We start from the raw sequence: 15,311 nt of genomic DNA on the forward strand, positions 1-15,311 counted from the left end.
AATTTTAACTGAAAAATAAAAGAATCCTAAGAAAAAAAACCCTCAAATTCTATATACTATTTCTCCCTAGTACTGGAATTTTGCAGTTCTGTGAGCTCCATAAACTTGGTATTCACCTGATGTTCCAGCTGGTGTTCTGGGGGAGGGGACTGCTGTGCTGATTCTCAGGTATCTTCACCTGGGTGGAGTTGCACTGCCCCTTGCCAGGGGGCCGGGCTCTGTGTAGGCTGTCTTGGGTTGCTCTGTGTGGCTTTTGTTCCCTAAAGGCTTTCCGGGCCCCTTTAGAGGATGAAAATAAAAATGGTGGTGCCCCGCTCTCCAGCCCTGGAGCTGAAAGATTTGGCTCCCTCTCTTCAGTAAACCCTCAGGGAAAAGCAGTCTTTGCTTTTGTGTGCACCAAACTCTGCAGATTCCTGCGGTTCACACCCACACCAATCCTCCTGGGGGAAGGAGGGTTCCCATGGTTCTACCCTTTGCAGGGCCCCTGCAGCGAGAGCGGTCACCCGATCATGCCATGGTTCGGGATTTATGGCAAACCAATTGAGAGCCCCCTCCTGGGCTCATTGACTGTAGCTGGTTTCCCCGCTCCCAATGCTTGGGAACTCTGCTGGCTCAGGCACTCCGTTCTTTCAGTGACCCCAGGGATCCTGAGACCACACTGTCCTATCTAGCATTCTGCCCTGCTTTGCCACCTGAGCACATTTCAGGTAGGGATGTCTTTCACTGGAGCAGATTTCTAAAGATTTCGATTTTGCGCTCTGGGGCTATATCACTTTCCAGTAGCTGGCTTACGGAGGCTCCCCCACCCCTACTGTTTATCTTCCGATATATCCCCTCAGATTCACTTCTCTGCACCTCCTACCTTGCAAAGAGTGGTCGCTTTTCTATTTGTAGAATTCCAGCAGTTCTTTTTCTTACATATCAGGTTGAATTCATAGGTGTTCAGAATGATTTGATAGATATCTAGCTAAAATTCAAGGAACCAGATGACACAAGTCCCCTAATCTTCTGCCATTTTGTCTCCCTTCTCCACAGGTAAGCCTTGATCATTCCGTCTCCCACCTGTAAAATTAAGACATCTTCGGATAGCTCCCATTTTTTTGCCAACAAAAGCTTAAAGATCAGATGAAATGTCTAACTTGCTTCAAAAACTTACTGTGGACATACCAGGAGTGCTGGAGGCTGGATGAACTGCAGGAAGCATGCTCCTCAGGTGCATGTAGACACCACCCCCCCAGAATTGCTCCTCTGAGCTGGGGAAGCACACCGAAAGTAAAGGACACTGTCTGTAGGCGCTTGGCCTTGAACTGTTTTGGAATTTTCAATAGCAGAGTAAATGATTTTCCCACCGATCATTTGATTAGCTGTTGGTCACGATGACTTAAACCAAGAACAAGAGATTTCCCCCCATCTGTAAGCGGGTTATATAAGAGTTAGAGGCAACAGACTTCTCAACGGCTCGTTAAGTTTGAGCTGCAGGTGTAGGCTTAAGTAATGCAAGGTGGAGATGAGACGCAGAAATCACAGAAACAAATATATGGCATACGCAGACAACCAAGCCCTGCTATGGAAAGCTTTAATCACCACATGTAAAAACAATATATTCACATATAAAAAATGGCTCCAAATGCTTTATCATCACCATAACAGTCTAGAAAAGAAAGTTACACTAATATAAAAACCTTCCTGTTCATAACTGCAAGATTTATGAAACTGTTTCTTATAAATACATTTTTTTTACCCTGAGGCTTGACATGAAAGTGAAAAAGAAAAGTCACTATCGGCTGCAATTTGTTCAATGTAGAATTTTAAAAATCATTTATTCATTAATCTGGAATAGGTTCTCTTTACTCTCCCCATGCATACTATGTGAGGACAAGAGGAAAAGGGGGCAGATGGTTGTGTCCAGTCTATGATATACTAATTAGGATTTCTCAACTCCATCTATTGATCAAAACGAACAGAATTTAATAGTGATTAAAGCTACACTATCACATTGAAAAATTTATCAAAATTAGTTCTTCCTTACAAAAGGAGAATTGGCAGTACATTGTCAGACAAGAACAACAGAATTCTTTCTTATAATGTCTATTGCAATGCACTCTACTTACCACATCTGAGCCAACTAGTTAAGTTTAGAGTTCATACAGACTGCCTTGCAAACCTAGACTCTGGGCTCTTAGTCACACCTCAAGATAAGATCTGCACATCAACAAGAATAACTCCCAAATGCTACAACAGTTACTCCATTCCAATGATGGGAAGGGAAATTGTGTTAAATTGGAAAAAAAGGATGGCCATGTTGAAGTGGGGATTACTGTAACATTTTTTTTTTTTTTGGTGTGTAAATAACAAATAAATAGAATAAAAAGATTTTCAAAATCTGAATTCCTAATGTCTCGAACATTGTTCTTTTGTGAATGAATCTAGAACAATAGTTTGCGACCTCTCACAAGGTAGCCTGGTGACTTTTCTTCCAATTATTTCCATGATAATCTCTGCATGTTTCTAAAACGGGCTCTTCCTAAATATTCACAGCATTTCATGTAAACTGGCTATTAGTGTGCACATCTGAGTCAGGAAATCTTTGTTGCTGCTTGGTTTCAAAGTATTGTACATAACAGTTTCCTGTGTACTACTTACTTTCAACTGTACAGTTACAAGTATTCTGGGCTACAATAAAAATCTGGGGATATATGGCAGTTGAAGAATTACCATGCCTAATCTTGGTCCATACTCTTCATTTTTATGATTTCGAGATGCTTTCCCAATGCAAATGATTGAAATGAACAACACAGGCATGGACATTTAGTGGCTTTTCCCTGAAAAGTTAAATTACGTTCACAACTTCTCAGTCAAAACTGAATGAGGATAATGGAGAGAGAATTCAGTATTAGACTGAGTTAGGAAAAGGTTTTCTGGCAAGGCTTGGTACAGGTGTTCTTTTTTTTTCGGGTAGAATCATGGAAAATCAAGGTGGGGAAACACTCAACCATCATATGGCCAATTCCTCCATCTGACACCTGAACTCTTGCATGTCATTTCTGCCAAGTTGTTGTCTAGCCTCTGCCAGAACACCTCTAGGGGCAGGAAGCTGTTCCAACATTACTTATTCTTTAGAATAGAATAAGAGCAAAACAGACGGAACAGGTAAACAAACTTCCATTACACATGATTATGAACTGGACCTAACTGTTCAAGCATTAGCAGATTGTCAATTTACTACTCAAAAGACTAAACCAGATTTGTTCCAAGCACCCCATGCCTTCTGCTACGATTCAAAATGGGGAGATCCAACTTAAAAATGTGAATATTGTGAGTTGCTGTTTAATAGCTGTGAAGGGAAAAATACATGTTTTGGAAAAGAAATAAACGTTTCACTTTGAAGAGGCAATAAACACTGTGTGCAGCGAGTCATGGTACGAGAATTCAAGAGCCCTGGTGGGTGAACTGTGGGCTAATTACAGTCTGCAGCGACTTATCAATTCTGATGTAGGAGATAAAAGAATGACATGAGCAGTCTGAGACCACAGCCCGCTCCCCTGGGCAATCAGCAGGACACTCTACCTTGACTTCCTGCTTTTGGCTGGTCTGGCACCTCTGTAAATAAAGTTTTTATTTCTGATTTCTACCATCGTACTCAGCCTGCTTTGAGATTTTAAATCCCCACTTTGGAAGACCAACAAGGTAACGTATTGATTGGTGGATAATAATGTCAGGATTCAATTTACAAAGGATTAATTCCTCTGAAGGGACACAGTTATGTCTGTTTTTTTTATTTTTTGGACATATATATATGAATAAATATAACACACACGTAAACTTTACAGACTCTGAATGATCATGTTAATTGAGACTCAGCTGATTTAGTTTTGAGTGCTACCTTTCGTCTCTGTGTTAAAATGGCAATGGTATTGTATCAATCTTTAACAAACAAGACTACGAGCAACGGACAAAAACAAAACAACAAAAAACCAACCTTAAAGTCAGTATGTCTTTTTATATGGAGGCCACTTTTTTTTCATATCTGTTTCAAAAGTATCAGATAGTGAACATTTAGTGGCTAGATGACAGGAGAGCAAATCTTCCTGCAAAAAAAGCACAGAACTTCCTTGACCACTGAGATTTGGAAGTGAAATCAATAAAAGTCTATTAAGTACTCAGGATAGATCTGGTTGGCATCAAACACCACAAAGATCTTTGGGTCCCAGGTATCATCCACACAGCTGTCATATAAATTCACATAGCTCCCGTCTTTGGAAGGAGGTCGCATGTATTTGGAGTCTCCATTTATGTAATCTCCAATTAGCACTCGAGCGAGAAACATAGATTTATATGTTCTAAACAGATGCCGCTGTTGCAAGCTTACGCCATGAATTTGGAATGTGTTTCCATGTTTTATGTCGTCTTTGCAGAAGCGACTGGAGTAAATAGCATCTCTAGCAAAATAGGTTCCTTAAACAAAAAGGACCAAAAAAAAAAAAAAAAAAGAGCCAGGATTACTCTGAAGAACATATGAAACACAAGCAAAAACATTCTAATTGTTAGGGGAACGGACACATGGAATCGTCTAAGGAAAACAGATGTGGAATTTCCTTGTCTGTAGATCTCTGAGAGAGAACAGAAATCCATGGATAAGTTTTTTATACAGACCACTCCCCACCATCAACACCCTCCCCTATTCCCACCAAAATGAAGTGACCAGACTTAACGTTTCCGAAAGAAAGCTTACAAAGAAATCCAGTGTATAAGACAGAGATAAATTGTTTCTGTGACTAAATGTGTGGTGAGACCTGAGTTTTAGCTGGTTGGGCCTCCCTCTCATTTCTATTTGCCTCCACTACCTTCCTCAGCCCACGGCCCTCGTGTAGCATCTCACTGTTCAGCATAGTGAGAACGACTGATCTGCAGAGATTACTTCAAAACCCAAGAAACCACATTTCTATGCTACAGGGTAACAAGTCAAGAATATTTCAGGAGATAACAGAACCCCATAACCACAAAAAGACTTCTGAAGAGTGCAAAGCTGTTCACATCTGAGCATCCCAGAACAATCTCACACAGGGTCATCACCGAAATCTAAAACTCAATAAAGCATCAACTCTTCCAAAAGGGTACACCTAGGAGACTGACATCGTGAAGGCAATATTTACTCCAAAAAATTTGGGAAATGAATTGCAAAGTCTCAGATTATGCCATCCTGACAGGATTTATGGCAATGCTTTTCCCATCCCTGTACAGTTAAATCAATAAGATGGCCTTTTTAGTAATTATTTTAAAAATTAATCTACTTTATTAAAATGTAGCATGTCTTGATCCTAAGTAGTAGCCAGTTTTCTTGCTGGAGATAAGGTACAAAGTAAGGACCAGAAAAATAAACACCTATCCCTATCTTTTCTTCTCATCTCTCACCGTAACTTCCTGGAGTGATGGGCATAAAATGGAGAGCTTGGACTTTCACAACATTAGAAAAAAGGTGAGGAATTCCCCCATTATTCCTTACTGCTCATTAATATTTTTACCTACCATTTTCTAAAAATCAAAACAAAAATACTAGTGCCTAGACCTGTCCACAATGTAATCAATGCATTTTATAGTTCTCTATATATTTGACATAAAACAGTTTATCATAGAGGCTTATCCATGGAAAGGATTTATACATGGAAATTAAATGGAATGCACAAATCAGCTAATCTGGACATGATGTCCCATCTGAATGACTGGGACTTGGGGAGCTATTTAATCCAGTAGAGGTGTCAAAGTCTTACTTCTACCCTGTAGGTGCAGGATGTGGCTTTTCTGTGGCTCAGAAATTCTGAGGGTGTGCGAGAAACCTAGTACAGTAACTCTTAATGTCTATCAAACTCCTGAATTATAAAACAATCAATTATCTCTAAAAAGAGGAGATTCTCTCCTAGGACTTGAACGAGACCTAGAATTCTGATAGTTACCTTTCCCAAAGAGAGCACCATGTATACCATTTATTCTCCAGTCAAAGTTATGAATGCAAATTGCTTCCACGAATTCACTGCTGGTACCATGAAAGAGCATTTGTTCATTAATCTGAGGCACACCTCTTTTTTTCTTGAGTTGAGCCTTTTTCCTAAAAACACAATACACATAGGCACAGAACACACAGAGAAACAGATCATAAGTGGCATTTATTAGTTTTCAGAAGTGCCAAGTTCAATAGAAAGGGTGAAACAGAAAATACTTCTTTAATGTAAATTGTAAGCAGACAAAGCAGCTCTGGAAAAGAAATCATCTCAAATGCTCTTGGACACATAATCATCTTACCAAAAATTATTAGTTACAACTGAGACTTAAAGCTGAAAATTATACCAAAAACTATAGATATAGCCCCATCCTAGTAAAGGTAATTGATTGCCTAAACCAGCTAAGCTTTACAGATGCCTAAAAATGACACTACAAACAATTAATTCACAGAGTCTTTATTTCTTTATTTTCTTTTTTTTTTTTAATTCAATTAGCCAAGGTAGAGTACATCATTAGTTTCTGGCATAATGTTCAATGATTTGTTAGTTGAGTATAACACCCAGTGCCCATCATACCATGTGCCCTCTTCAATGCCCATCACCCGGTTACCCCATCCCCCCATCCACCTCCCTTTCTGCAACCCTCATTCTGTTTCCCGGAGTCAAGAGTCTCATGGTTTGTCTCCCTCTCTGATTTCTTCCCATTCCATTTTAAATAATGAACTCCTTCAGCAGGGACCATGCCCTTATCTTTTTATCTCCAGAGACTTAATGTTGGTTGGATTGAACTGAATTTTGTAACTTAGAGGGAACATTAAGCCATCCACTTCAACCCACTTCCCAAGGGGCAAATCTCTTCTTACACATAAAAAGATATTCAATGCAGGACTGACTGTAACAGTAAAAAACAGACAACGTGAAAACAGCCTCATAGCATTGCTTCCAGGCCTTTTTCTTTCCTGAACAGCCTTTAGTTGACAAGAATCTGCTGGATGTCTTCTAATTTATAAAAGTCAGTAAGAAATAGAAACAGAGTCCAGATATCATCAGCCAGCATCGGCTCTCCTGGCTCACCAGTGGCATCACTTTGTAGGTCATTCCAAACCCCCAAGACTTTCTCAAACCAGACCTCTTTTTGCCTTGCTGTATTTGTACAACTGATTTATAGACCTAAAGTAGTGGATTGATTTTAATTAAGCTTTATCTTGAACAGCAATTTTTAAAAAATGCATAATTTATAAGCCACATGCAGCTTAGTGACTTTGTGGGGGAATGACAGTTGCATTTAAATGAGAGAAATGGAAATTGTCTTTCTCAAGAGTCATTTAGCAATATGTATCAAAACTTAAATGTATACGCTTTGGTCTACTAGTGACAGTCTTTCAGACCATGAAGCACGAGGTTAGAAGGGTGTGCATTAAACAAATATGTCCTTCAGAAAAATCCAGCATGTTTTCACTAAGAACAAATTTGCCAACTTTCTTTTTTAGACCTGTAGGTACTGTCTTTTCTTTTTTTTCTTTTTTTTTTTTTTTTACGATGCACATATGTTGCTGTTCCAAGCAAGGAAAAAATCTTTAAAAAAAAAAAAGATAACCAAATTTGTTTTGACTGTTTCAATCTTCCAAGGTCTTCCTGACTCGTGCTTCAGTCACAAACAAATAAGCTACCCCCTCTCATGTTAAATCTTTCACAAGTGTGATAAGCAAGCCCTCTACATTTTCATCCAAATTACTGATAAAAATGTTGAAGGGCTCAAGAAGAAAGCAAGCATGCCACTCATGTTACTCTCAGCCCAAGACTTTTAACTGGGTATTAATTTTTCTCTTTGAACTATCACCCAGCATACATTTCTCTATCTTGCCTCCAGTACAAGAACCTTCGTCAACCACTTTGTAGAAACTAAGTTATATTGTCTAGGGCCTTGGTCATCTGCCACTATGGTAATCCTCTTATTTAGCTGGGCATTAGTGAATCCATACTGTTTTTACCTAAGTAAATATTTTAGTATACATCTTTCTAAGGTCAAGCTTCACCATCTGTAATGACTAGAATCCACTCCAAAATCAGGATATTCACTCATTATACTTCTCAGGCACAGATTAGAATAATTTCTGGTTTGAAAATTCACCCGAGTCTCTCTTAGTGTGGACACTGAAAATCTGCTCAGTCACTGGATTGGACGTGGCATATATACCAGCTGAACGCAGAGTAGGATGGGGTAGGCGAAGCTTTGCATCCCCACAGCATAGTTTATCTAGTGCCAACTACTAAGGCACCCATGAAATGTGGAGATTCGTGACATACTGTGACCTTGGGGTTCCGGAAAGGCTAACATTGAGTTCCAAGACTTCTTGGGCTGTAACTAAACCTTTGGGGAACATCACAGGATTCAAACTACACTAAGTTCTTTATGACCCTGCCCATGTTGGTCCAACCCCTCAGTCATTTCTGAACTTCCAGAAAATACGGCAGCACCCGCTTCTCAAAGATATCTTAAAATTACCCACCCTCTCAGGGACTAGGGTACCAAAAGGACTAAGTTGCCACGTGCCCTAAATTGCAACAGGAATATCTTCGTGCTCCAGATTGAAGTCAGTTCACCTCGGTTCAGACCAGTGGTTCTCCATCCTGGCTGAGCATCAGAATCACTTGCAGAACTTGCTAAAGGGCTGAGAACCTCTCATCTAAATCCACATTCTCCGTGCGATAGCAGCTGTCACTGCTCTTAACTCCTTGCTGCCTCATCCTTCCCAACCCTGGGTCAATCCAACCCCTTTCCCTCTCTGCTCTTAAATATGGACTGCTGAAACAAATCACACAACATCCCCAGGTTTCCACTCTGAATTCACATATTCCAACATTAGCTAAGCCCTCAACACTGATGGAAATCCTATGGCTCCCAGGTTAGTTCTTTCTCCCCCATTTTCCATATTGGCCATTCCAAATCTACTCCTTCCCCCATCTCTCCCTCTTATCTACACCTCCCTAACCATTCTCTGTAGGTTGCCTCACTTCTTATTTCGCCAAAGACACTGAAAGTTTCAGGAAGAAACTCCATAATGTAACCCCTCTCCTCATCCCCTACCTCTACTTATCTGTAAACATGACTGGACCACCCTTGTCTAGCTCCTTCTGTATATTCTAGTATATTCTCTGAATTTCATCCTACCACCCCTCTTTAGGAGCCTTAATGCATCAATTACCCTTTCTCCTTCTCTTGTCCTTTAAACTCTCTCTCCCTGGGTTCTTTCCTACTGTAATTTACACATGCTCAGGTCCCTCCCACCTTTAAATTCAAAAAAAGTAACAAAACAAAACAAAGACACCCTTCCCAACTCCACAGTACCCATCTTCTCACATTTCTCTTCCTCTTTACTGCCAAGCCTCTTGGAAGAGCTGCCAACATTTGCTGTATATACAATATAGCATCCACCAACATGGCTCTTATCAAGGGTGCCAATGACCTTCTTGTCAAAAAATCCAAAGGACATATTCAATATCATCTTACTTGGCATCTCTTTTGTATGTGACCCTGAGGATGACACCTACTTGCTTAAAACACTGTCTTCCTTTGGTTTCTGTAACTCTAACATCTATTGGTTTTCTTCCACCTTCTGTGGTTGTTACTTCTCAGTTTCTGCCTTGAGTTTTCCTCTGTCCATCCCTTGCACAGTTCAGTCCTTGGTCCTCTTCTTTTCTTTCTTTCCTTTTTTTTTTTTAAGATTTTATTTATTTACTTGACACAGAGAAAGAGAGACAGCCAGCGAGAGAGGGAAAACAAGCAGGGGGAGTGGGAGAGGAAGAAGCAGGCTCCCAGCAGAGCAGGGATCCCGATGCGGGGCTCGATTCCAGGACTCCGGGATCATGCCCTGAGCCAAAGGCAGACGCTTAATGACTGAGCCACCCAGGCGTCCCTGGTCCTCTTCTTTTCTTAATCTACATACACTCCCTGGTCATCTCATCAATTCTATGGCTTCTACTACCTCACATTTTCTAATAATTCCAAAATCTTTATTTCTAGTCTACACCACTCTCCTGAGTCATGACACAGGTATCAATTGCTACTTCCTCCCCATCCTCCCTCACAACAAAGACCAAAATCTGTTCCTGCCCATATTCCCTTAGTCAACCGAAATGAGTCAGAAACTCTGGAGCTATCTTTCCCATCTCCTTACTCACACCACTGAACACATTAAATCATCATTCTACATCCTTAAAATCTCAAACCCATCCTTTTCATTCCAGCACAGCAGATGCCACTTTGGTTCAGTCCACCCAACGGGTCTCAGTTTAATTACTGAAACAATTTCCTAAATTGGGCACCCTGCTTCTAACTGTGACTCCTTTAAGCCAATGTTTCTCAACCTTCGCACTACGCCATTTTGGGCTAACTAACTGTTGTGAGAGGTTGTCTTGTGCACTGTAGGATGTTTTGCACCCCTTACTTAATTCCCCATCTAACCACATGACAATTAGAAATCATCTCCAGTCATTGCCAAATATCCCCTGGTGGGCAAAATCACTCCTGAGAACCACTGCTTTAAACCCCTTCTCCACAGTACCGCTCGATACATTATTTTTCTAAACTGCAAATCGGATTGATCATTCTCTTGCTTCAAGTTCTATACTGGATTTCCACTGTCCAGGAAAAGAGTCCAAACCCCTCAGCTTGATTTATAAGGCCCTGCATGGCCTGCTCCTCCTAACTCTCAACTCTGGATCAATCCGACTCAAGTAAGGCTACTGGGGAAAATCACACAACCATTCCAATGGCTCTACTACAAACTCCTGCATGCTCAGCCCCTTGACTACCTTTCTACCTTCTTCCCTAATCATTCATCTTAATTTTTATTTTCATTTTGTGGTGCAAGTCCCTCGCTCCTTGTCTCTGTTATGTCCCCAATGTGCCTAGAATACTCCCTGTCACAAAGTAGGTGCTACTTCCAACACATTTGTTGGAAGAAGGGAGAGAAGTAAAAAAGGCCTGGGCAACATGGAAACAGAGGGACTCACGTGGGCCTCGCTGCCTGTATAGTAAGTCAGAGGTTACATGATGATGAGAGTGAGTAGGATTTTAGATCTTTGTGGAGATGTCAAAATAACAGGCTGTCCTTACAATGGGAACCAGTATTTTCTACTGTCAGAGCAGGTGACAGGTTCATTTACCACCACAGATTTCTACAGGCCAACATTACATAAAATCATGAAGGGCATTGGCAGAGTGAAACCATTTTCAGTAAAATTCCTAGTATACAATATTTAAACGTGGGGATTCGCTGGTACCTTTTACCACTAGGATTGAATTGAGACCACTCAAATTATGAGTTCAGTTATAATTGAACTCCACTTGAGAGGCCTGATTCAGAATAATGAATTAAGTTTTCATCAGACCATTTTAGAAAATCTCACTTTATTTACCTCTTGAGAGAATCAAGTTAAAGGGGAGAGAAGCTTTCATCTTCCTCGACAAAAGAATCATCTAACAAGAACCCAATAAAACCTTTTAAACTCAGTTAAACTCATTATTGTCAGAAATAAAAGTTGGCTTGGTTCAAAGACCCAAGACTGTAAAGAATACACACTGAAAACCCCTTATCTTACCATAAACTATTATGGCAATAAAACCAGGAATATACTCAGGCCGTATTACTACTTATCAGAAGCATGAAAGAATTCCACGTATCATTACCAAACAAAAGTCGGCCCAATTTTCAAGTATATGGGAATGAAATGAGTTAAGGTCTACGATTTGCTTTGAAATACTTCAGCAACAACAGCAATAGAAATAAAGGAGATAGATGATGTGTGAGAATCCTAACGTGTTAAGTCAGGATGATGGATACATTATATTATGCATTATATTCATTATATTAGACTCTATTATTTGAAATTTTCCTGAGTAAATATTAAAAGTCTGCTCATATTTAGGGGCGCCTGGGTAACTCAGTCAGGTAAGCAACCTACTTGTGATTTAGGCTCAGGTCATGATCTCATGGGTCCTGAGAGAGAGCCCCACCTGGGGCTCTGTGTTCAGCCAGGAATCTGCTTCTCCCCTCCCACTTGTGGGTGCATGTGGGCACATGCTCCCCCTGTCTCTAAGATAAACATATTTTAAAAAAGGGTCTGCTATATTTAAAAAAATTAGAAATTACATATCATTATAAATTTAATAAAAATATTTTAGGAAGCCATTATTTTAAGTAATACTTATTATTAAAAAATACAGCACAACAGGTTAATTTGGACAATACCTTTAAATTTTCTATAATGGGCTTTATTTTTAGGGTAAATGCATACTGAGCAATCCAAAGGCTGGTTTCCAACCTAAATTAAGTACTCAACTGAGATTTTAAATCTACTACATACACGGGGCCTGGCAGGACATTTGAAAGTGCGTTTCACGATGTCCTCCAAAATAGAACAAGTAAATGACTTACAGGCAAGATGGTGGAATCGCTTTTTTAGAAAATTCAACAATTGTTTCCAGAGACTTCTAACTCCACATGCAGCACTGTGCCACTCAAGCCATGCCAACAAAACTTAACAATTCCCTTGACTCCCTCCTAATGCTGACTGTAGCCATGATGCACTGCTCTGTACCTCAAAAGCCACAGGGCTGTAAGTGAGCCTGGCCTTGACCTCCAAGGTCGCTTTCTATCACCAGCCCTTCCCCTGGCCCCTGGAGAGCACACTGAGGTAGAGCGCAGAGACACACAGTTTGCACCACACTGTCAAAAAACAACACGCGTCCACATTCGCGCTTCGCCTTCTCCAAGACTCCAGAAGACCTAGAGGCCACAAAGAGGGCTCGGGCCAGATGCCGCCTCACCTGCAGAAGAACTCCCACAAGTCCAGGTTCTGAATTCTCTGAATTCTTTTAATTCTGCTGCGGTCCATTGTTTTCCCAAAGAGACTGGCAACTTCGTTAAACTCATGTGTTTGACTGTGCAAAGGAACCAGCTGGAAAAAGAAGTTGGCATAGTTTTACTGGGGCCCCTTCCGTTCTTGCACAGGGCGGCTGGCCAGCCCCGCTCTTACCTGATAGGGCACATCGGTGTTCACATTCTCCCAGTGTGGGGGCATGGGGATGGCCTCATTTTCACAGATGTAACTTTGAATAGAAAAAGACACAACACAGTATTAGAAGCTGATGATAAATATGGTCATGATTTAACTTCGCCTTTTCTCCAAATCTCATGTTTGGGATATTGTGACAAATACAATTAATTGAAGCCCTTGGTTCTTTATTTTCATATATTTACTCAGTGACCCCTGTGTGCTGCTTTTTGCGTGCTGAACTGACAACTTTGATGGAAATCAGCCAATCTTGAATAACATGAAAATTTCAAACACGGTTGTTTAATTTTGTCATGTTTTTCTAAAACTGCCAGAAATTCTTTAAAATGTAAGGAAGATTTTAGATAAAGGAAAGGAATGTCCAAAAAGATAACCAAATTCTTGATAAAAAGAAAACCCTCTTTAACAGATTGATATTATCAAATAAAATCCAAACAAACCCCTCAGCCATATGTTCATTGTCCTTCAAGCTCTAACTCAAACCTCAACTTTCCTCTGTTCACTGCCCTCTATCCCCATACACAGCCTGTGGTAATTCACCTAGTGCAGCCAGTGAAACTTTAAAAACCTGCCCACCACGCTGAAGCCACTGGATGTGAACACAGAAAAAGACAAAAAGTTGGAGGGTTTCATGACAAAAGGCTGAAAAGGACATACTAATCCTTTGGGGACTGGAGGTTACTAGAAGAAAATCATAAATTTTCAGGCTTGTCTTTAGCTTCCTTTTTAAAGCTCGTTGTAATTTTTGAAAAGATCCTACAATCATATGTTTTAAAAATGAATATGTATAAAGAAGAAGACAATGAACAGTTTCCTTCCCTAATTGTCGCCTCTTGCCCCAACTCCAAGTAATCAGGTTTTTTTTAGACTTTGGGGTATTCTTCCAGGCTTCTTTAGGTTAACGCAAACCAAATTTATACACAAATGGTAGCAAAAATATGTTTTTTGCAGCCATTTTCCCCCCACTTATTATGATCTTCGAGATCTTTCTGTATCAGTAGATAGAGAGGATCCTCATTCCCAGTCCCTACCGCAGAACCTGGCCCATGGTAAACACTCAATCCATAGTGGTTGAACGAAGGAGTGCAACCTATTTTGCAGGTACATAGAAGTCCATGAGGCAGATATACCATCATTTATGTAACAGGTCTCTTGTTGATGATATTTAGCTGATCTCTGACTTTTTGCTACTGTTTAGAATGACACAAAACAACATGGTTATGGGTTTGCCATTTTACATACACACTAGTCTATCAGTAGGATAACATTTTTGAAATGGAATTCCTGGGTCAAAGAACATATTTATTTAGGATTCTAACAGATACTACCCACATGCCCTCCTTGAAGGCTGTACTCATTAACATCACCACCAGAAATGGAGAGAATTCCTATTTCCTAACAATCTCTCCAAAATGGTGTGTTATCAAACTTTTGAATTTCTGACAGTTTGATAGTAAAAAATAGTCTGGTATAATTTGTAGTTCTCTTATTATGAGTGAGGTCATACGTTTCTAATGGGTTGTGGATCTTCTACTCAGAGATTCGGATACAATAGAGATGAGCCCTTGATGATAAGAGCACCAGTACTTTTCCCAGTGTTTGTTTTTTGTTTTGTTCTATTCTTCTTGTTTTTCTTGTTTGTTTTTTAAGGTTTTTGTTTTGTTTTATTTGTTAAAACAAAAGTACTTTTCCCAGTGTTTGTCTTTTGTTTTTGTTTTGTTCTTGTTGTTTTTCTTGTTTGTTTTTGCAGGTTTTTGTTTTGTTAAAAGATACTTCAGGCACAGTTTTTACTCCGAAAAGTATTTTTTTCTAATTTCTATGTAGCCCATAGCCTTAATTAATTGTAATTTCCTTGCCAGTAGGAAATGTAAACCATTCACCGTGCATGTAACACATGCTCGATATATCCCTGCCACAAATGAATATTTCCGTATCAGTGCTCACTTACTTGCCTCGCTGTACTGTAGCCAACCTAACTGTTCCTCCTCTGTCATTACCTTGCGTCTTGCCTTCCATTCTGGTTATTCCATCCCTCTCCTGTCTTTGTTCTACGGTTTCTATAGTGTGTGACAGAACAAAGTGCTTGACCCCACAGTGTGCTGCTTCTCCCCACCACAGTAAGCCAGAAATAATAACACACAATTACATGAACATTTTCCATGACTGTATCTCATTTTCCTCCCAGATTACACACTCTTGGAAGCTAAGTAATTTCTTTTTTATATTCCTCGTACT

At 40.0% G+C, this 15,311-nt stretch overlaps 1 protein-coding gene across 3 annotated transcripts in view; it reads right to left on the reverse strand.

Annotated features, from left to right (window-relative positions):
* Positions 1–1,536: 1,536 nt before the first annotated feature.
* The window catches only part of PARP11 (poly(ADP-ribose) polymerase family member 11), a 42,424-nt gene continuing 28,649 nt past the window's right edge, over positions 1,537–15,311 (reverse strand). For all 3 annotated transcript variants that reach the window (XM_045781167.2, XM_045781169.2, XM_045781168.2), the window contains 4 exons: positions 13,038–13,110; positions 12,829–12,959; positions 5,952–6,103; positions 1,537–4,455 (listed from right to left, as the gene is read on the reverse strand). In XM_045781167.2, coding sequence (XP_045637123.1) covers positions 4,139–4,455; positions 5,952–6,103; positions 12,829–12,959; positions 13,038–13,110 — 673 coding nt within the window. In that variant the 3' untranslated portion in view covers positions 1,537–4,138. The remainder of the gene's footprint in view (positions 4,456–5,951; positions 6,104–12,828; positions 12,960–13,037; positions 13,111–15,311) is intronic.

Source organism: Ursus americanus, chromosome 25, assembly GCF_024610735.1.
Source record: "Ursus americanus isolate L20-20 chromosome 25, mUrsAme1.1.p, whole genome shotgun sequence".
Classification (NCBI taxonomy): domain Eukaryota; kingdom Metazoa; phylum Chordata; class Mammalia; order Carnivora; family Ursidae; genus Ursus; species Ursus americanus.